The 22,280-nt window shown below is 42.6% G+C and overlaps 3 protein-coding genes across 3 annotated transcripts in view; all 3 read right to left on the bottom strand.

The window, feature by feature from the left end:
* Positions 1-1,416: 1,416 nt before the first annotated feature.
* On the bottom strand, positions 1,417-4,615 carry sumo3a (small ubiquitin like modifier 3a). The gene is made up of 4 exons (XM_080783265.1): positions 4,455-4,615; positions 3,450-3,578; positions 3,243-3,314; positions 1,417-2,858 (listed from the first exon to the last, which is right to left on the bottom strand). The coding sequence occupies exons 1-4, from the start codon at positions 4,473-4,475 to the stop codon at positions 2,796-2,798; spliced, it is 285 nt and encodes a 94-aa protein (XP_080639391.1). The 5' UTR covers positions 4,476-4,615; the 3' UTR covers positions 1,417-2,795.
* Positions 4,616-6,842: 2,227 nt separating this feature from the next.
* On the bottom strand, positions 6,843-14,533 carry pttg1ipa (PTTG1 interacting protein a). Its single transcript, XM_080783590.1, has 7 exons — positions 14,292-14,533; positions 13,214-13,266; positions 12,694-12,802; positions 12,385-12,487; positions 10,998-11,063; positions 8,338-8,384; positions 6,843-7,996 (listed from the first exon to the last, which is right to left on the bottom strand). The coding sequence occupies exons 1-7, from the start codon at positions 14,371-14,373 to the stop codon at positions 7,959-7,961; spliced, it is 498 nt and encodes a 165-aa protein (XP_080639716.1). The 5' UTR covers positions 14,374-14,533; the 3' UTR covers positions 6,843-7,958.
* Positions 14,534-18,360: 3,827 nt separating this feature from the next.
* Positions 18,361-22,280, bottom strand: part of myo10l1 (myosin X, like 1) — a gene marked incomplete at its 5' end in the record, with an annotated part of 42,920 nt that continues 39,000 nt past the window's right edge. Inside the window, 7 exons of the mRNA XM_080784348.1 lie at positions 18,361-18,514; positions 18,732-18,923; positions 19,169-19,345; positions 19,931-20,284; positions 20,580-20,703; positions 21,014-21,150; positions 21,365-21,572. Coding sequence (XP_080640474.1) covers positions 18,410-18,514; positions 18,732-18,923; positions 19,169-19,345; positions 19,931-20,284; positions 20,580-20,703; positions 21,014-21,150; positions 21,365-21,572 — 1,297 coding nt within the window. The 3' untranslated portion in view covers positions 18,361-18,409. The remainder of the gene's footprint in view (positions 18,515-18,731; positions 18,924-19,168; positions 19,346-19,930; positions 20,285-20,579; positions 20,704-21,013; positions 21,151-21,364; positions 21,573-22,280) is intronic.

Below are 22,280 nucleotides of genomic sequence, written 5' to 3'. Positions count from 1 at the left end.
CGACACATTGGGAGATTGTAGATCTGGTATTTCTTTTGCAAGTATAAATCAGGCCTCAAGGCATTGAGTTCTCAATCTGTGGAACGGTGGTGTAGTGGTGTATCCCAAAAATAAACGTAGGCTATAACAAACAAAAGAAACAAAAAAGTATAACTAACAGTGCATTCTGCCGAACTTCCGGGTGTAGCTCCCATGAAAGCATCCATGAAAGTGTCATGGCGCAGCCCAGTCACGTGACCATTTCCTTTCCTTCTCAAAGCTTCCTTGGGTCTCAGTAAGACAGTGATACCAGGAGCAACTTTTTACTATTTTTACATTTTGAATACCTGCACACCTCCTGAGCACCTGGTTGCTTCCTTGCCTCTGCCGTGTCTGTTTAGGAATGTTTTCTGGTGTACTTTGACATTAATGAAAGAGTACAGAACCTTAGAAAGCCTCAAATACAGTACACAGAAATATCAATAAACATACTCTTCTATCTCACATTTCCTCAGCTGTGTGTGTGCCTGTGTGTGTGTGTGTGCCTCACCATCCAGTCCATTGTGCTGCTCATAGGTGTGTTTGCCCAGGATGGTAGGTGAGCTGTTATTGAGGATGGGGGTAGAGTTGATGGGTGTCAGGCAGCCAGTAGAGATGGAGGGTCAGCGAGGGGGGTCTGGTTTGATGGGGGGGGGTGCTTCTAGGAAAATGTAATGCAAGACAGAAGAGAGTGGTAGGAGAGAGAAAAGAGAGACCAGGGAGTGGGGCTGAGTTTTAGTGGAAATTAGTTTAGAAAAGAGCAACTAATAAGTTTCTAAACAAGTCAAAAACCACGTAAATTAACACACACACATGCTAAGCAGCCGTCCATGTCAAGTCACTCATCCAATGTCAAGGAGCAATAATAAATTAAATCAAATTTAAACATTTAGGTTAAATGGAAATTAACAGTAAATGCCTTTATTAACCCAATAATGTCAGATGGGGCAAGTTATCCTTAAAGGACCACTTCACCACTTTTCAACCTATCTTCATACAATAGAATAGGTCCTCATAAGTAATAATCATGTCAGGCAGTTCACAAACCCGTCCACCAGTGACATCATCGATGGGGAATCCAAGCCAATAGAAACTGCAGGCCTGAAAAGTTGCAATGCGAAAATAGAAGCCATCGTTCTGCCAATAATACAAATCTAAACATTTGAGAGAAATAATTCTGCCTAATGATGTCACTGGTGGACAGGTTTCTTAACTGCACACAGCCTTCCTATGAGACAGACCAAGTAGGGAAAAGAAATTGTGCCATTTTATCATGATTATTGAGGACCTATTATATGAAGATAGGTTGAAAGTGGTCCTTTAAGGAATCTCATGGACATTTGACAAATTGCAATGTTTGTAGAAATTGCACACTTAAGAAGCTTGTGACAGGGGACCTGTGTAGCAAACTATATTTATTGTATACAGTAGTAAAAGACAACAAATAATGTACAAATCAGTAGAGAAACATAATATAAGAACTGTGGGTACAGAACAAATATCTCCCCAGCTCAGTGGGTACACCTCTCTCCCTCCCACAATGCAACAAGAATGAAAACATCACGTCCAAAATGTCAACACAAACTGGACAACCTTGTCACTGCCAGCTTGTCACTGCCAGCTAATTAACAAATTAATATTACAAACCAGATCAGTTGTTGAAAAACAAGTTTATTCTTAAAACAGCCCACAATGTTGTTTTTACTTCTTTCACCAACAAGTATATTGACATACTATAACCATACAGTATGTAATAAAAAAAAATCTTTCCCTTATCGGATTCGTACCCCACCCACCCCTTTTCTACTCAGACAAACGCGTGATCAGCCTGGTAGGTACCCACTAACACCTGAAAACCTAAATTTGTTCCACTTATGCTATTCCCACTTAAGTGAAACAAACTAGATTTCACTTAACAAATGAGTCAGGGAGAAGAGGAAGCAAATTACTACTATACACAGAAAGACGCTGCCTCCGTGTTACAATGGCATGACCTTGCTTTGAAGTTGAGAGCTTGTCTTTGGAGTATTGGTCCAGGCCCAACGACAGTTACATCTAGTGTCCATTCTGAAAGTTCTGTACACAAAGCAATAAGTCCCCTGGGTAATATTACATTAATAAAAGGAAAAAAATATATAAAATCTGCAGACCTGTTCAGCAAAAGCACCTAAAAATGCAAAGAGAATTAAAATACAAGACAAAAGTTGCCAGGGTCACCGTTCAGAAGTGAACAAACTGCACACGAAATCACATTGAAACGGAAGGATTTCTAATAAGATATAGTTTGAGAAGTGCGCCCGTTTCAAAATATTTCAATGTCAAAAGTGACCATGGCGTGGACCAAATGGCAAAGGCCCGCACTTGACCCGAAATGGATGAAAACTGTGATAACCTACATGATACTATGCTTTGACTGGTAAAGAGAAGCAGAGGACCCGCTGACAAACCAGAACAGCTGTGATGCCATTATCCAATTGTAACCCAAGATGCTGACAGGAAGTAGCGTCCCGATTGGCCAGCGGAAAGACCTTTGACACGTCCGAAAGTTCAGTCCTGGCTGAGACAGTACATAAACAACTGAGGAGCCCCCACCCCCCGCCCACCTGACACACTGAGAAAAGAAAAAATATATAAAACATAACATGACATGACATCATTAAACAGAAAAAAAATAATAATAAAGATAGAGAAGCTCAGAATATAAATGGGGAGGAGAGGGATAGTTGAGGTGGCTGGGGGCATGGTCTGAAGGTGGCCATCACTGAGGTGGGAGGGGTTTAGCAGTGCCCGCCTGTCTGCTGCTGGAAAACATCTATGGTGTCTTCATCCTCCATCTCCAGCTGTTGGGACAGGGAAAAATACATAAAACTAAATTAACTACAATCCATCATTCCTTTCTGTCCCATGCATAATTTCCCCCATACACTTCCAGGAATTCATCAGTATTCCATTGTGGTTTAAATGATAAACATTTCTAAGATGCAGACAACAACCCAAGTTACCCTATGCTTGAAAAGTACAGGAGACAGAACACGGGAGGTATAGGGGACAAGGGGAGGACGCTGTAGTGACAGGATTCAGCCCCACTGCACAATCGTTTGGTACAGAACTCATTACATTTATGAGACCAATTCAAACTGAGAACAACGAAATTGAAGAAGCGATTAGCCTTGATTCTTTACTTTAAAGGGAATCTGATTGTGTAAAAAGCATTATCCCCTTACCTGTGCAGGTGTATCAGTCTCATTAATAGGCTGACCATCGAACCGGAACCTGATCTGCCTTATTGAGAGACCCTGCAGGAGAAAGTGAATACATATTATTAACTGTGCAGGTGTTTCATTGTATGACAAGTATATGAACAGAAAATTAAAGAGCTAAACTGTGCAATACAAGAGTTGGTGTTAAGTTCTTCAGTAGTGACAACTCACCTGTCGTTCGCAATATGCCTTCATTAGTTTGCTGAGAGGTGTGTGCCTTTTGATTTTAAACTGAACCACCGACCCATCCTGACCTGCAACCTTCAGGTTGATGTGGTCGTTTTCAGTTTTCACTCCCTCCTACGAAAATCAAAACACATCCACAACTGCTCTTAGGTGCTGATTGCATGTTTGAGATATTCCACAAGGCAATGCACTTACACAAAAGTGAATTACAATGCCATAATGAAAACACGGCACCTTCTGGTAGAAAAGTAACTGCACTTGATTGCTGATATATTAGTAATAGTGTACACGTGAATGCATTGTTATGGTGTATGAACAAGCATTGGTTCAGTTTATACAATGTGATCATTAGCCAGGCGTGACTACTACTGATCAATGACTACAAACATGATCAATACAACAAAGTAGCTCACATTTGCTAACCTGGTTAGCTAGCATGATTAGCTTTCGGCTAACCGGCTAGCCGCACACCACCACCAGCCTTGCTCCAGGAGCAATGCTGAATTTTCCATTGATGCCGGCGATTGGCTAACCTTTTACACTTAGCATTCGTGCCGTTGTTTTTGCATTGTTTTTTAAATACCACCTGCAGCACGACTCTGTGTTTAATTCGTCATCATTGTCCCCATCGCGGTGTCGCCGCTGCGGTTGCGGAATTTACTGCGCTGCGGACATAGCGTGGTCCCCTTTCCACAAAGAAAAATGCCGCAAATGACAATCATTGTTTAACTAATATTTAAGCTGGAAGAATTTGAGTCTGGGGTGTATGCGACCCACTCTCTTCAACGTACTCGCAAAATTGTACGGCGCACGCCCGTATGAGTGGAAATGATGCATATACAGGTAGTCATTCATTTGCGAAACAAACACTGCGCCGATTCTGGGAAACGTGCAAACCAGGCCATTTTAGATTGCACATCTGAATGTTGGCACGAGCTTTGTTTTAATCATCTCGTTAAATGCTACCATCCTTCAATCAATATGTCTTACCTTTGGCTTTTCCTCTGACATGTTGGCTGAATTTCTTGTGTGGTTTTACAGGATACGATGTTATTCGCAAAATATAAATTATTTTCTGCCGCCTTCTGCCCTCTCTTCTCCTCCAGTGACGGGAACGCGCGCTCAACTCCTGTTGCACTTAGCTGATTGGATCCACGGAGACCACGTGACTGAGTATTCACGGGAGCGCGGAAACGGGAACGCGCACCAATGCAAAACATTCAATCGGAGAACGCGCCAAGCGCGGGAGCTTCCTCTTCCCTTCGACTCCGAGGGAACTGTTCTAGTGTGTCGATTGAAATTGTTAAACTACATTTTAAACTACCAGCACTATATTTTGAATCTGAAAAAACGAAATGTTCTTTCTAGGGATAAAGACAAAGTTATAGTAGGATGTATCCGACTAATCCGAGTCTTGTGGCATTCAGAAGACGCTCTTTCAGTCTTTCTCCAGAGCCACTTACGTGCGGTAAACACACCATGCATCAAATGCAGTGCAGCGTGTTCATTAAATGCCCACTTTGCCCTGCTATTTTTGGCATTGCATCTGTTGTCCAGGTGGGGGCGCACCAACACTGTTGGATTCAAGGGACTAACCACTTTTTCATGTCAAGGACACAAATTAGCCCGCGGACCCCCATGTGAAGAGATAATGCCAGAGACCCCTATGAGAGAAGATGTTAAGGCTCTAGCAGTGATTCTCAATCCGTTTAATTTCAAGGACCCCCAGTTTGACATTCATATTAGTCTACAGACCCTCATTTAATGGCATTTCTATCTCTGGGACCCCAATTTAGTAGGCCAAATGAGATAATTCAATAAAAATGAAATGACAAAATGTACTTGTTGTGGACACAGGACGGATCAAATTTGATAAGTTTGCATACATAGGTCCTATACCCTACAGTACAGGCACAAGAAATAAATAGTACTCATGATAACATGTTATCTGACCTGCTATGCGATATCTTGTTTAATCGATTAGCAGTACTGGTGGTGTGACTGTGACACAGCTCTTGACAGCCACCAGGAACCAGTAAGACGCCCTGAGGGCGGATGTGTGCACGCCTGGGTGACAGCAGACTGCTGGGCGAGCGCTGGCGCTTTGGCATGGGGGGGGGGGGGGGGGGGGGGGGGGGGAGGTCAGATCAACATATGGAATGGATTCTGTACTGGCCATATATGGAGGTCGTCTTGAGTGTACAGGGTTTGATGAGGACAGATGCACCTTTCATTTTAGATTATTCTGTCCTATATGCCTGTTGTTTTATTATTGACGTCTTCTGCACTGTATTGTATTGTATTCCATTTGTGAAGCACTTTGGTACAATGAGAGTTGTTTTTAAATGTGCTATATAAATAAATTTGATTTGATTTTGATTTAGATCAACATATGAAATGTCAGAACAAGTTAGCTCCATATACAGAGATCTAAGGGTTTGAGGTCAAATGTAGAGTTGCTGGGCGGCTCCATATATGTAGATCTAGGTGATTCTCCATGAATGGTTATCCAGGGTTAGATGAGGTCAGTGTCGTGATCTTCATATATGGAGACGTGTCCCGAGGTGTGATGTCACAAGGTATAACCATGGAGGCATGATGTCACGAGGCGTGAACATATATGGAGGTGTGATGTCATGAGGCTTGACCATATATCACAGTGTCATTAAAGGGGATGTCACCTCACCTGCCTATCCTTAAAGGGATGTTGTTTTTTGTACATGTAGTTTTACTGCTGACTGCATAACTGCAAACTGGCCCCCGTAAAATCTGAACCCCCCCACCACCCACCCACCCACCCATTTCCCCTCACTGTATAGGTTTCTTTTCCCTTTTTACCTCCTTGATGAATTCCTTTTTTTTGCTATATAGATTATAGAAGTGTCTATTTGTACGTCTCTAAATGTTTTGATGATTTGAACAAGGTGGACCCTCTTGTAAACAAGTGTAATGCTTTATTGAGTCGTCCACTCAAAGTTAACAGTCTTTGTATCGAGTTGAGATTGAAATGTACTATAATTCTGCAAACTAATACATATTTCAATCAATCAAAGCCTAGGCCCTCCGGGTACCCCAACTTTGATTGGCTTCCGCAAAGTTTCCAAAGGGAGTTGGCTTGGAACAAATCTTTCTGATAGTAGACACCTTTAACTTACGTGCCCTTAAACACACCATGCAGTGCAAGTTCATTAAATGCACACATTGCCCAGCTATTTTTGCCATTGCATCTGTTGTCCAGGTGGGGGCGCGGCAACACTGTTGGATGCCAGGGACTTAGTTAAAACCCTGCTAGCCCCTATGATGCAATTCTACAGACTGGACCTAGGCTTACTGATAAATCAAATCGGCCATTGAAATAAATAAATCACAACATGTTGCTTTTAAAACATTTATTTAATATACGGGCTAGAACTTTAAAAAAGCCTACATTGACAGCAAAGACTGAAAGTGTTGCTTAAAGCCAATTTTACCGAACTACAGCATCTCATCATCTAGCCATTCAAACTACACAAATAGGATGCATATTGACCTCAAGTCTCAAGATAATCATACCAGTTTTCAAGGAAATAGATTTCAATCTATTTCAAACTGTAAACATTATTTTGAGTCTCAGCATGAATTAATCCAAGAGGACATGAATCTTAAAATGAGTTTAGGAATTTAGATTATCACATTACATGTACATTTTACAGTACATCTGGTGGGGATAAATACAATAAAACTGAACATCTACTCTTAAAAAAAACAAAACAAAAAAACATAGCGTACAACATACCAGCATGCCAAATTGTGTTAGGAAGATATGTTGTAAAAGGTGCTGTAAGTGATATTTGTATAGTTCGTTATTGTTAAAATAAGTGTTAATAAGCTCTCAGAAAATATGTTTTCAGGTGGGTTACAATTTTCCTTCAATCAGGAACAAGAACCCCCACTAAGTTAATAATTTATCAGCTTGTTCCAATTTTGTCTGCTCATTTATTAGTTTCATCACTTCCAATTTCACTTGTTTACCAGTGTATCCTACTTGAGGTCTCTCTCCTGATTGGATGGAATTGGTATCCTGATATGAAAATCAATTTTCGGTTTATTATAGAGGTGGAGAGATGTGGAGACCCCTGTTATTGAACAAACAATATACCAATGATTGGTCAAATAAAACACTTTAAAGATAGAAAGAAAAGTTAAAATATAATTGGAATTCAACAAAACTCAGTCATTGAACACTGCCGCTACATTCAGACATCCCTTTCCGTTCTATCCTACTATCTTATTTACACTTAATACAGAAATCATTGGGGGTCAGGTCAATACAATAAATACCTTTTGTCACCTTTCCAGAGATTTTATGAAGACAAATGCAGCCAAAACATTGTTTGTAGACCAACCTAACAGGTGAGGTTTTCATGTGATAGCAACAGCATCCATGGGGTGAAGGATTAAACGCCAGGGAAAAGCAGGACCTTCATAACATGATGTTTAAGTTCACCGATTTCCTCATGAAAATTTGGAGTATGGGTTCGGTCCACTTAGACCTAGAGAGATAGAACATAATCAACAGAGATGTTATGGTTCAAGGAAGGTCACTGTAATAGGTCTTACAGTTTGAAAAATGTCAGGTTCCAAACCTCAAGAGAGCAGGAATTGTTTTTTTTATCTCTTCCATAATGTGCATTTTAAGTTACAAAACAAAGTCTCTTTGTTTCTCTGAGAGGAATGGGGAAATTATTCAGATACTGTTTGTGTGTGTGTGTGTGTGTGTGTGTGTGACTGTGTGTGTGTGACTGTGTGTGTGTGTGTGTGTGTGTGTGTGTGTGTGTGTGTGTGTGTGAGTGAGTGAGTGAGTGAGTGAGAGAGAGAGAGAGAGAGTACTCACCGTATTTCTTTCGTATTTCTTCATGTCTCATATTCATCTCTATCTTCCTACAAAACCAAAACCCCAAAAAGAAGATTAAAAAACAATATACTAATAGAGACACAAAAACACTGTCACAAACCGGTTTGGGCAGGTTTGTAGTTTGTGACATGTGTCCCCCACCCCCCATGTAATGCTTTTGTGTTGTGCTATGAAGGTAACTGATAGGGAACAGTGAATACAACAATGGAACAGCCTAAAACAGGGGCAGCTGATGCTCCGATAACAGCCACAATGTATATAGAAACTGAGCAATGTCACACCATGCACACATTAGGTACAAGACTCAAGGTAGGAGTTAAAACGAAACATGAAACACAACTGCCAAATAGGTAAATAAAAGATTATTTACAATGTCAGCATTTAAGTGCAACCAAGGACAGTAGGACACACATTATAATCATATTCAAGCCAGCTCTACGGCTCATTTGTGTAACATTTAACAGCATTTTAATTCAAACTTCGAAATAAATGTAGATGAATCCAGATATTGAGAAGGGCAGTCAGTTACTTTCTACTGTGTGGCAGTAGTAGTTTGTAGGGAATTTGCTCGGGAACTGGAAGGTGGCCAGTTCAAAGTCCAACCCGGACGTCACCACAGTATGGAGTGTGACTGGTAGCTGGAGAGGTGCCAGTTCACCTCTTGGGTACTACTGCCACGGTATCCTTGAACAATGAGTCCAGACAGGCTTTAAGGTCCTTTCAGATGGGCAGGTCGCCTGCTCATGAGGGGCGTGGGCGTGTGCAAATCGAGCATGCGCGTGACAATTTCACGGGATCGCAACCGTGTATGTAAATACGCTTGCCGTGTCGCCCCTCAACTTCTGTGCATAAAAAAAAATGCAGGCCTCTCATTGAAAATGAATTACTATTACATTCACCGCCAGACACAGTCAGAAAGTCAACCTCTCTGAATGAGGATGAAAGATTTCTCCCTGCAGTAGCAGGTCCTTGCACCGGGTAAGAGACGACAGCCATTTGGAAATTAGTTGAATGATCCCTGCCAGCCAATACTTCGCTGGCCAGTAAGGAGGTATCAGAATCATGGACACTCTGGGTGGAGTAGGAGGGAATTAGAGCGATAGGAGCAAACACGGAGGAGAACGTTGGGCAACTCATACATGCACCAATACATCCTCTACTGACCTATGACCCTAAAGGGTGAAGAACAGAGGGTATTGAGCTTTGACGTCATCACAAATACGCCTATGCTCACCTGTCCCAATTTCACCCAAATGTTATCTCAGGCAAGAGGATGAGGTGTCTCCTCGAAACTGAGTGGGAAGAAATGGCTTGCTCTTTCTGACTCGGGGAACTTTCAGACAGGGTGCTTTTTTCCCGTCCCAGAAGGTGAAGGTCACACTCCTGTCCACACACTCTTGGGCAAGGGACCACCAGGTTTTGGGACATTGAAGAGTCGTTGGCCTCTTGTAGCCTGAGTGTAGGACAGGCGTGGAGCTGCTGGATCTCGTCTCTGCATGCAGTGGACAGTTTCTATATTGCAATGAGTGTTTTCCTCTTGTAACTTTTGTTGGAAAGGCTGGACTGGAAATGGTCAGTCTTCGATGTGAGGGACAATGGCAAAGAAGAGAGCGGTGGATGGAGATGAGCTGCCACACTCAACATGATCATGATCTCGGATGGGCATGGTGTGCTAGCCGTCGACAAAGCAGCTTTTTCAGAAAGGCAGCAGTACAATGGGTAAAACTGTCTTGGGCATGTTCAACCCCAAACACATCACTCAAATCGGGTGAGTATCCCAACTCGACATGCTGTTGCCAGAAGAGCAGGCCTTGCACCTGTAGTGTTCCAGAGATTTAGGTTTAGGCGCCATGATGGCAAAGCTCTACAAAATGCAGTTGTCACAAGAGCTACTGTGAGATGCAAGATTAAGAGGTGGTTGAATGACTAATGCGTGGGTGTCCAGGCTAATATATTGGAAGAAGGGCCTGTCCCTCTCCTGACTCGGGTCAAACACATTTCCTGCCGGCATGTTCAGGCACCTTAGATTGCCAGGCAAAAACTACGAAATGACTACAACTCGCGGGTCCTTCGTCTACCATTTTGAAAACTGAAGTAAGAGTGCATCCTGTCCGTCACTCAATTGGGTCCCCAACTAGCATGCGAAACGATAATATGCTAACCGGAGTGATGTGCCAGCCTTTTAGTGTCATCCTAAGAGCATACTTTCACACCAAACCAGAGGATTAGTTTGTAGATATATTCCGCTGAAGATCGGCCATTATGGGACTCTATGTTTTTTCTCAGTTTTTGTTTTCTCTCGTTCGTTTCAAGATGGATGCCGTTCAGGTCATAGGCGGGTGGCGTAAGAGGCCTCAGAAGCTACCTCGGCTTCTGCTGAGGTAGCCTCGTTCCCAGCCTTTACTCATCTGCGAAGAGAGAAGCCTGGTCAGGACCTAAGAGTGTCCTTAGGGGCCGGGACTTCTGTCATACGTATTTCCCCAAGAAACAATCATTTTTGACCAATCACAACCCTCGCTTCATTCACATGAGATTGTAAACAGATTTGTAAAGCGTCAACGTCATTTCTTTGGGTGCACTTCTGCATAATATTTATACTTACAGTATACTAATAATTTCACAGGATGGCACCCACTCACCTCTCTGATTGTTTGGTCCTCAACTTGTTGGCCTGCCTTTCCATCTTGTCATCAAATCTTTTGGATCTGTGACACACAAACGATAAGTAAATTATTAGCCAACAAGTAGCCTTTGCAGGGGCCACACCAAAGCCAACACAGTTACATACAATATAATGGTGTTCTAAATCTCATATTTCTGACCATGTAATGTTGGTGCAAGATCCACAGCGGAACAAAACGTTGTCAACATTTTGCTAATAAAAGTCTTTATCATAGTTTTGGTGTGCAGGCTTTTTCTTTTATGTTAAAGGAGAATTCATACAATATGAACTGGGTTGCGACTGCGCCCCGATAATGCCTGCATTACAGCCAATGAGAGCACACTGCTCACAGCACTGCTGTCTGTCTGTCAACTGTATCGATATATCGATAGATGATCAGATGATAAGATATATAACCAGGGGTGCACACAAGCGGTGCGCCAGTGTGCATGCGTCGTCAAAACGTTTGGTGCGCAGTAGATCAAAGGCATGTAGGCGCATTTGTGCACCAGCTGAGAGACAGGGATTTAGAGAATGCTGACAGGCATTCAAAAGGAACTCAAATGAGATGTTAACGTCCTGTAAGAAGACTTAGAAATAAAACTAGTGTTGACTAATCATTACAAGTGGCTCTTATTTTGATGAGGCAGTTTCTGCACAGAAAGTCTGTTTCACTTGTCAACAAGCTACGATGGATGAGCTGTCAAAGTGCTAGTCGCTAAACCACGTTAGCGACCATGTTTACAATATTAAAACTGTCACTTAGACAATGTAGGTTACACAAATACACACGCTGGAAGTAAAAATGGAACCTGCAGGCAGCATTAGGTGAGTAGTTCATTGTATATGTGTTGGACGTTTGTGGTTGTGCTAGAGATAAACGGACAGGTGCTGCCAGTGGGATATAGGTGCTGCCAGTGGGATGTAACGACGACACTGTTTGTGACTAGGTGTACTAGTGTAGCTTTGCATCAGTTGCATCTGCCCGTGTGAAAGCAGCATAACGTTGTGGCAGGATACGGACGTCTGTTCTGTACCCCCCCCCCCCCCCCCCCCCCCGCTGTGCACACCAAACTACATGGGCAGGTTCTCCTTTGAGTACTAGCCCAAAATAATAGTGTGCACCCCTGTATATAACCTTCATTCCGGTAAATCCTATATATATATATATACATATTGGTATATTAGCCCAATATTGCCCTTCCGCATTTCATTTGAATAATGTTGATAAAACCGCATTGGAATCAACAGTGCAGTGCAAACTTTTTTTTTTTTTAAAGACTCCTGTAGTGTGAAATACAACGATCTGATCATTCGCTGACAACTTTAAAACTCCTACAGTGTGTAGGGGCCATTAAACTCACCCAAAGTTCTCACACTTGCAGCAGCAGAACAAGCAAACGAGAAAGGCAATGATGAGGATTCCACCCACAACCGCCAATGCGATGATCAGTGCCTGGAAGTTCACTGGATGACAAGCACACACAGAGAAAGAATCACAAGGATAGGACACAGAAGAACAATGTCAGTACAGTCACCTCAAAGAATGAGAACCCAGATTTTGTTAATGCCAACTTATTTGCATGGTAACTTATTATAACTTATTTAACTGTGTTGGCTCTGCAGTTTGAGTTGCACAGTTCAGGTGTGTGTGTGTGTGTGTGTGTGCTTACTCCAGCAGGCCCCCCAACGTGCATCGTTCAGTGGACAGAGTGCATGAGGTGGTAGGATGGTCTTCACAGGGTAGGTTACACAATGCTTCGTTGTTATGCACCAAAGACACTGTAAGGATCCATACAAAACATACACATAGCATGACCAGTCAGATAAATGATGACAACCTGAGTAATATGCAGGGAGGAACAGACATAAAGTATAATGCAATGACACACAAATTACACAATTAAGACTGCTATTTTACTGACAACAAAAGGTGCCACAGTGACACTCTCAGTGTCATCCTCTCACCCCAGACACACAAACAGATACAAGAATGAGGAAAAATAAGACCAGCTGGCATTGAGATCAGCATTACTCTCCAAACCAGTCTATCAGGTAGCTCAACAGGGGAGGAGCCAGGAGGGAAATGGCTGCTCCACCTGCAACAATCTCATCCCTCAACAACACTCAGTAAAGAGTAAAAACTGTATTCCCTAAATGTTTAGGTCTGTCCATTTTAGCCCCAGAACTCACCGTCACATTCTTTAGACATTCTTCACAGTTTGTTCCATTCTTCCTCTCGCATGCTGTGAGAGGCGGGAGGATGGTGAGTTAAAGAGGTTTATAAAGCTTTGAACAGGGCAACTATAGCCCCCTATGGAACCTCTCTCCCTTCACTATACTGTATAGCGGAGGGAGAGGTTCCATATGGGGCTAGTAACACAGTGTGTTTGCTGCTTTGTGTCAGTCAGTGAACACAAAGCAGCTGCGCAAACCTAACAACACAACTGACTGACAACTTGTAAATAGAGAGATTGGTTTAAAACATTAGTATTGACTGGGGCCTACTGGTTTGGCCCCATGGGGTGTTTTAACAACAGCCAAACCACCTGGGACATTTACCATGGTAACACATACCACAGTAAACAGGGTATGGTATGGAACAGCACCATACTGTAGGCTTAGACTAAGATTTAGACTCCAGTAGATTCTCTACGAGAATCTAAATGTTTGGGCTACATCTACAAGAGTCTAAATACGATAGGCTTAGTTACAACAAGCATCACAGTAAGTCACATGAAATCTCAAATAAAAACAGATTGGCACAACATATGTAGGCCAAGTCCTATCACTGCAATTTAAGTTGTGTTAGTCCATTTGACTGTGTATTTGTTACAATAAAACAAGAACCTGGGGTGTTGAAAAGGGAATGAAAACAGTATCATTGTTCCTGCAGTGCTGAGGTTTCAGTTACACAAAAGCTACAGCCTGAAACTCACAGAAAGAGACAACACCCTTAAAAAATAAGAAAACTATGTTCGATATCATTTCTTTTGTGTGTATTGAACTAAAATCACAGTAATAACATTGTATTCCATTGCCGTTGTTTGTAGAATTTAATTTAGCTTCCATATCAAGGCACGTACGTCTTGGCTTCGATGGGCTGATAATTTTGATAAATAAACTGAGAAAGGTCTCTCGAAGTTAAATGTATCTAGTTATCTACACACGTACAAAGCACCCCAAGGAAATTAAATAAAGAAATAATGTGATCTAATTATTAATTGTTTTAATAATCTTTAAAGACAAAAAATCGTCACTGATTTCTCACCGACGCCAGGTGCGGAAGTCTGGGCCAAGACCGTCGACACAACGCAGAGAAGGAGAACAAGGACAATACTTCTGAAATCCATAACTCCGACTTCTGTCAAGCTTTTGTTAATACACTGACAGACCTGCACACCGCACTGAAATATTTAATGACTTGCGCTGAGTTTGAAGACAAGGAAACTGCTGCCTCCTGAGTCCTGACTCTGTGCTCCTGTCGGCAGACTCGGAAAGTTGTGATGATGATCGTTCTTCTGAAACAGGAATGTGACCAATCCTCCTTCTGAGCGCACGGTCGTTACGCACGAAACGGGGGCAGGGAGGAGGAAGTGTGTGTGTGTGTGTGTGTGTGTGTGTGTGTGTGTGCACACGCGTGTGTGTCTAAGGTGTGAACTGAAACAAAGATAGTGGACAATAATCAATAATTTATTAAAGCATATTTTTTGTAAATCCAGTTACAAATAAAAAAAAACAACAACAAACATATCTCTCTCTTTCTCTTTTTTCATAAACAAGCACAATCTTTGACTAGGTAATGATGATGATATTAATAGGCATAACACGAGAAGGCCCCACTTTGGCCGCCTGCGGCTGATTTAAGGACCCTTTATTAAGTATTGAAGTTCCCCATAGATTCAAATTTGGGATCAATGTCTTCAACAGTAAAATTCTCCTCAACAGGTCTAGTGACCATAAAATTAAGTGATCCCAAGCAGCATCTATGAGCAGCTTTTTCTTAGGCTACTCAGAGTGATATCACATCAGTGAGACAAAACCATATAGATGTAGATTAGGTGGAGCAGACAATCAGACAGACACAGCTTAATTAACCCAGTGGTTCCTAAACTTTTTAGCTCAAGAGCTCCAAAAAGATGCCCAGGGGTGAAATTAGCAGATCTAGACTAGACTACAAGCTGACAATGCGTTGCTTTGCACCGCGTTGTGAGCTTGTCGATCTTTCTAGGAATAATAGTGAGCTATTTTCACTAAATGTTTTGATTAAAAAATAAATAAAAAATGATTTGAAATAAATGTAAATCCCATACAAATTGGTGCGTGAAGACCAAAGACCCAAACAGTGTCTTAACCCATAGCTCCAAGCTTATGGGTTAATAACCAGTGAGCCACCACCACCACCAGTAAAAACAGACTTAAAAGTTCCAACTGAAACGTTGTCAGTAAGTTCAACCCATTGAACCATGTGTAGGCTATAATATGGCAATACAGACAGGCAACAGTTTGAAATGGTTGAAATACACTTTAAGTAAACTTTCACTTTACACAATCTGCCTGGTGTAATAAACAAAAAATGATGTCGTTGGGGCAGACATTCAAATTCCTATTGGCATTGTAATAAAAAATAAAATAAAACTGTCACTCCTAAATTCATAATTTGAGTATTAGGATTAGGTTATTATGTACAGTATAGTATACAAGACATTTGGTAATCAAATAATTCCCCAGTGTATTTCCCATGGTTTTTTTCATTAACTATTATACTTAGTTAACTGGAGTATCCCCACTAGGCTCACTCATTTCCCCCCCTAAATATTTTTGCTGAAAATATCTGATCTACAAGCGTGTCTCACTCTGCGTGTCTCACATTGTGACACGTTCTGAGCTTGTAGATCTTCTATTTCAGGTGAATGTTCGCCCCCAGAATAATGCGAGGTTTCACATGGCCATGGCCATGGGTACCGTAGTGCAGGCATTCCATGTGATCAGGGTTGTCTGACTGTAGTGCCACAGTTGGTGATATTAACATAACAAGATAAACACACCCAAAGAGCAGTCATGAGTATCAGTAGCCTACTCCCAACACGTTAAATTAGTTAATTCCTATCTCTCACAGTACCCCTTGATGTTGCATGGTGCCATAATCACTCCTCTCTCACACTGAGATTGAGAATTAAATCCCCTCACTCCAAAGTTCCACACAGTTCAATAAACATCAGTCTCTGCCCCCCCCCCCCCAGAATACAATACAATATATATAGATAAATATTCCCCCTCTTCCTCTTCCGCTTTAAGTCACGATCACAACATCATTCTCTGATAAATGTTATTCTTGTAAATTCTCTTTTTCACGGAACACACTCAATATGCTTACTCAATAATCACAATTCTTTCTCATTTCCCTTTTTCTTTTCCGTCAGACACCACAGTTGGCGGTACACCATTGATACATACACACGCAGGCACGCGCCCACACACGGCAGCATTCAAAACACAGCACTTAAGGATGGGGTAGACAGCAGGGACATACAGTAATAATAGTAGTAGCACTGTAGCAGTAGTAATAATAGTCACAAAAACAGGGTTAAATCACACACAAAGTGAAGTCCTTGTGCTTTTCAAAGCATTGAATGTAAAGTTATCGATCTCTTGCAAAAAAAGGGGGGGGGGGGGGGTGGATAGAGTAGTTCGATTGTTTGGTTCCTATTAGTACAGCAGAGTGACCTTAAAATATAATACAATTATATCCATCAGAATAGTAATACTGGAAGAACATACAGGTACAGTAGGGAAGCCATTTTGCTCGTATGTACACCAAGTATCACATAACAGCAAATTGGCCACTGCATGAATGTGGCCCACCTTGCTGTTTTTGAGTTTACTCATTCAAATTTCTAAAGATCTTTGTGATTCACATTGATGGCAGAGCCAGTGGGTGATGTATTTATTGGCAGAGACACACAGTGGTGGTGATTTACGGGTCATTTATACTTTGTTGCGTTGCGTACCGAAAACAGCACATCTACAAGTTCACATGTCGCAGTGCAAAATTGTAGACCTGTATGTATAAATTAATCCATACTCTACCCATTTGCATACTACACATGAGAGTAGTCACATGGTGTTGTATGGCATATATACAATACAGTAAAGTGGCCACCAAATATAATTCTTACAATAAACATTATCTGTGATATACAGTACAAAACAATATACAGTTTTTTTGACCGTCTATGCACATGTGTGCGTGTGCGTGTGTGTGTGTGTGTGTGTGTGTGTGTGTGTTGTAGTACTAGGTGAACACAATATAGGAAAAAGTTCTCTCATACTCTACTGGTTGATACTGAAATTGTCACTCTCCAGTTCTCTCTCTTTGAAGGTCCCTTCATACACTGGGGCCAAATGAGATTGCAACCTGCCTCCCAGTCAGTCTATAGTCATCACCCGAGGGCCCTAGGAAATGTTCTGTTGAAGTTCTTGATCTGGCCATTTCTTTTACTTCAGGTCCTGTGATGGCACTAATGTGGCACTGATGAAGTCATGAACGGCACTGATGAAGTCATGTCCTTTGACACAGGAAGTGAATGTTATATAACTTGAAATTTGGCTCCTAGGAATAGTCAGCCACCAAGTCCTTTTCTCATTCCAAAACAGATATAAAACAGTTATAGTATAGCTGAAGTCACAGAGAGGAGGGGGTAGGGGCTGCAAGCAATAACACATTTTGTATCATAACTTAATGTAAAAAACAAACAGGATGCAACAGGTTTGAGGACAAATGCATGTTAAGAGAAAGAGAGAGACAACAAAAATTTAGAATATGTGAGAGAGAAGGATAAAAGAAAGAGATACCTGAAATAATGCCTATAGATGGCAGTGCACTGGAGGGACAGAAAGAGAAAAGAGATAGAAACTGTAGGGTTTGGTTGGTTGTGCTTGTCATTATTGAGTTTGGTCCAGAAGAGAAAAACCAGCGATGTATTCAGTGTGCTGTAACATCTGCATGCAGGACTAAAACTGGGGTTGTGTATGTGAAGAAGAATTGTCCTAAAAACACTGGATGATGTTTTGTTCTTTTTTCATGCTAACCTTTAAATAGACTATGCGGTTTCCAAAACATATTGACCCCTATCCCAAGTGGAACTTAATCCAGTAGAGTGTGCTGTTTGGCCCCAGCTGTGTCCACTTCCACTTTGCTTCGTTCTTTGTGAAAACATCGTAGACATGCTTTCACCATTATGGATTCACCCCCTGAGGATTAGCTGATTGGTGTGGATGACTCTGTCAACCACCAACCAGCAAACCAACGACAGGGACTGAGGCATTGTATGCCCCTCTGCTATAGGCCCATTGGAGGAGTCAAGGGGTCTGAATGGCTGATGGCGATCACCTCGTCCAGGAACTGGAGACACTGGTGATGGACATAGTGCTGCAGCGTTTCTTTACCACCATGTTAATGTAAGCCCTCATAATCTTGGTGATCTCCCCCACCTAAAGAGACAAAGAGGGTGGGTACAGTAGATACATACGTGTGTTTGTGTGTGTGTGTGTGTGTGTGTGTGTGTGTGTGTGTGTGTGTGTGTGTGTGTGTGTGTGTGTGTGTGTGTGTGTGTGTGTGTGTGTGTGCCTGCATGTTTATACTGGTGTATGTAGTGTACACATTTGTGTGTATACAGTATGTGCCTATGGCTATTACTGTAGCTCTTACCAATGGAGTGTCAAAGAACATCTCCCTCTCATCTACGATGATCTTGTAGGTGCAGGGCTGTGGAGCCCCAAAGAAGGTGATGTGTTCATACTGGAAGGTCTCCAGAGGCTTGGGCTCTCCTCTCTTATACACAGAAACATTGTCAGCACTCACGCCCAGCCATAGGTCATGAGGGAAGCCGCCCTCTTTGCACTACAGAGAATGAGTGAAGGGAGAGTGTGAGAGGTGCATGATTTCTTGGGCACCTCAATGTTAAGTGGCAAACCACAAATGTATACAGATTGTTTTCTATCCCACCATGAATTGCATTCAACTGGCTAATTCTAGCCTTCTAATGGGAACTGGTAGGATTGAATATCAATGGATAGCAGGATAGGAGTCCCACTGTTCTAAAAGCAATCGCTCAAATGATTGCAAATCCTTTCCTTTCTACTCACCTCAACATCAAAGAGAGTAGATCCATATCCAGGCCACTCTTTGACAATGCTCATGTATTTGAGCATTGCCTGGTGCTGGGGCATGCCTTGTAGTCTGGTCCACTTCTCTAGAACACTGGTCCGAGTGGCCGAAGTCTCCTCTTTCACCCACATCTCCAACATCTGCTCCTCCTCCACCTGTATAGGAGACAGCGGTAAGGCAATCAATTAATGGTCAGTTACACCTTTCAATCAATTAATGATTGATTGATTGATTTTATCAGAGATCCTGGCTGACTGGAATTTTGGCAGTAAATCACTTTGTTTACCAATGCCTTTATCCCTTCTAAATCTACTCGCATTGATCTATTCTTACTATTCCCAACCAGGATATTGCAAGTTGGTCCCCAAATTATTGGCAAATTACTGATTTAAATCAGTTCCTGCATAACTGGTTTGATGATGATGTGCATACCCTCTATTGCACATTTAACATGGCTCCCCCACATGGAGATGAGGAGTAACTACAGTTACATTACAACAACAAAGTGTAAACATGATAAAGAAGTTGGCTTTAGCCTTTCTAGGAAGAAAACTAATAACCATTTCAGGACAGACTGCCTGCCGCAGCAACCTCTACTGTCTGAGTCTACACAGAATAGTCCTTTAACTAAGCACAGTCCTCAAGCACTTAGCAGTCAATACATAAATAAATTAACAAAGCACATTTTGTTTTTACTGAACAATAGTTGTCTTTAGTTTTATTCTTTTCTTAATGTCAACCTTCTGTTTCTTCAGGGAGCCTGTCTTGAAGCTTCTCCTCAGCGTTCCATCCAAGAAGCTGGGTGTCCGACGTTTCTCCGATGCAGCTGCTACTACACCCGGAACTCCTGCTGGTCCCTTCCCCTCTCCTGTTCCTCCACCTCCTGCTCCACTTCCACCACCTCCTGCCCCAGTGCCCTGCTTGGTGGAGTGGAGGATGCGATTGCGGAGACGCCCTATTGGATAAACGTTCCCCAGGCTCCATCCAGCCCGGCCCGCTCCATCACCATGGAGATACTGCAGCCGCAAAGAGGCCAGGTGCTGCAAAGTCTCTTCAGAGGCCGGGAAGTGACCGCTGATCAGAGACTCATGTGCCTGATTATGAGAGAGAGAGAATGTGAGTGAGTGAGTGAGAGTGTGTGTGTGTGTGTGTGTGTGTGTGTGTGTGTGTGTGTGTGTGTGTGTGTGTGTGTGTGTGTGTGTGTGTGTGTGTGTGTGTGTGCGCGCGCGCACGTGCATGCATGCGTGTGTGTGAGAGAGAGGTGGGGCCAGATAAGTGAGAGAGAAAGAGAAAAAGCGGGGAGAGGGAGAGAGCGAAATAGATATGAGCGACTGATGATCACTTGAACAGCATTACTTTTATAAAAGTAATATGTGCGGAAAAGCTCACCTGCTCAAACATGAATGCAAACTCCACTCCTTCTTTGGGCATACTCTCCACATCCAGGAAGCAGTAGAGCTTGAAGTAGAGTCTCCACTCTCCTTCCTCCTCCTCTTCTTCACTTCCTGCCAATCTGGGAAAGTACACAGTCATGGATTTACACAGTGACACCAAAACAATTTCACTATGCAACTGGTAAATAATTCAATTAGAATCGTTATCTTCTCCATCCGTGTGTCCCCAAACATAGTTGAAGGACTGGAAAAGCCAGTATTTCCATAATACGACACCTTGCCTACATCATTCAAGCGTAAATCGGCTATCTTCGGCTAAGAGTTGATGTAGAGGGAAGAATTAGATGGCTAAGTACAGACCCCAGGGGGACTCCTGTCATGATATCCATGACAAATAGTGTTATATACTCAAAGACTATCAGATGATACCTCTCAAACTTGGCTAAGACATCTGCCACAATAACTCTGCTCTCCAGGGCTCTGTCTGTGATCGTATTGTGTTCAAACAAAGAGAAGAGGTTCCTGCTTTCCTCCATAGCTAGGCCTCGGATCAGCTTCTCCACCACCTGGACAGAACAATTAACAGTAACCCAACAGTCAAAGTAACAAAGCAATTTGTTACAGTCTGCTGCATGAGAAAATTAGGATAAAAGTGTGTGTGTGTGTGTGTGTGTGTGTGCGTGTGCGTGTGCGTGTGCGTGTGCGTGCGTGCGTGCGTGTGTGTGTGTGTGTGTGTGTGTGCGTGAGTGAATGTGCGTGTGCGTGTTTGTGTGTTTATACCTCTCCAGCTGTTGTGTGAGAATTAATGGAGATCTTGCAGGAGCCTCCTCCATGGCAGTAGACAGTGGTGCTCATCTCCTGCCTCACCAGCAGGGCGGCGATCTCCTCCTGAGACGGCACAAAGTCACGAGTCTTGGTCTTCTTCATGGACTCCCCGATGAAACCGGCGTAGCGCTCTATCTCTGTGCCCGGGTAACGCTCACGCACCCTGAGTAAAAACACACAAACACATGACTCATTATCATACATCCATCACCGCGGGAAGGTTGCACGTGCATTTTCGCCTATGGCCCACCCCTGCTGCTGTTAATGTCTTCCCGCGGCCCCTGTATACATCATTCATTACACATTCATTTTACAGACAGTCTAGAGCAGATTCTCAACCTTTTTCATTTCAATGACCCCCAATTTGATATGCAGCAGGCCACGGGACCCCATTTGATAAGGTGCCCATATGGAGGTCCCCAACATCAGCACAATTGATTATGCCCAAATATGAACTAACATAGCGAGAGAGAGGTAGAGGGAGAGGAATGAGGGAGCAGGGAAGAACTTGGGAGAGAGAGCCTATTTCACACAATATCCCAGCGTATGCTCTGGGTAACGGAACCTGAACACTCTGATGAACGCATCCCTTCATGGCGCATTGTCAGCACAATAATCGCCAGGGAAGCTGATAGCTCTTGTTATATCAACACACATTTGCATGTGTGTAGACAGTAGACACTTATGCTGCGTTTTCACTGGCAGCTATGAAAGATACAAAGCTACAAAGTGATGCAGCATATCTGTGGTCAAGTGTTGGTCAACATGTTCGATGATGTCAAGCATACATCCGTCGAGCGAGAAAAATATAAAGGAAAATATAAAGCCTGGGGTTGAAAAGAACACAGAACTGGCTGACAGAAATAATTAG

This window comes from Protomyctophum bolini (assembly GCF_963924005.1).
Source record: "Protomyctophum bolini genome assembly, chromosome: 15".
NCBI lineage: Eukaryota > Metazoa > Chordata > Actinopteri > Myctophiformes > Myctophidae > Protomyctophum > Protomyctophum bolini.
The sequence above is the reverse complement of the archived record's forward strand: the minus strand, read 5'-3'. Positions and strand labels throughout refer to the sequence as shown.

Coding starts and splice junctions, on each gene's coding strand:
- sumo3a (XM_080783265.1), bottom strand. CDS start 4,475: ATGTCAGAGGAAAAGCCAAAG. Junction 3,315..3,449: donor AGGCATATTGCGAACGACAG/GTGAGTTGTCAC, acceptor TTTCTCCTGCAG/GGTCTCTCAATAAGGCAGAT. Junction 2,859..3,242: donor AGACTGATACACCTGCACAG/GTAAGGGGATAA, acceptor CTGTCCCAACAG/CTGGAGATGGAGGATGAAGA.
- pttg1ipa (XM_080783590.1), bottom strand. CDS start 14,373: ATGGATTTCAGAAGTATTGTCCTTGTTCTCCTTCTCTGCGTTGTGTCG. Junction 12,803..13,213: donor AATGTCTAAAGAATGTGACG/GTGAGTTCTGGG, acceptor GGATCCTTACAG/TGTCTTTGGTGCATAACAAC. Junction 12,488..12,693: donor ACGTTGGGGGGCCTGCTGGA/GTAAGCACACAC, acceptor CTTGTCATCCAG/TGAACTTCCAGGCACTGATC.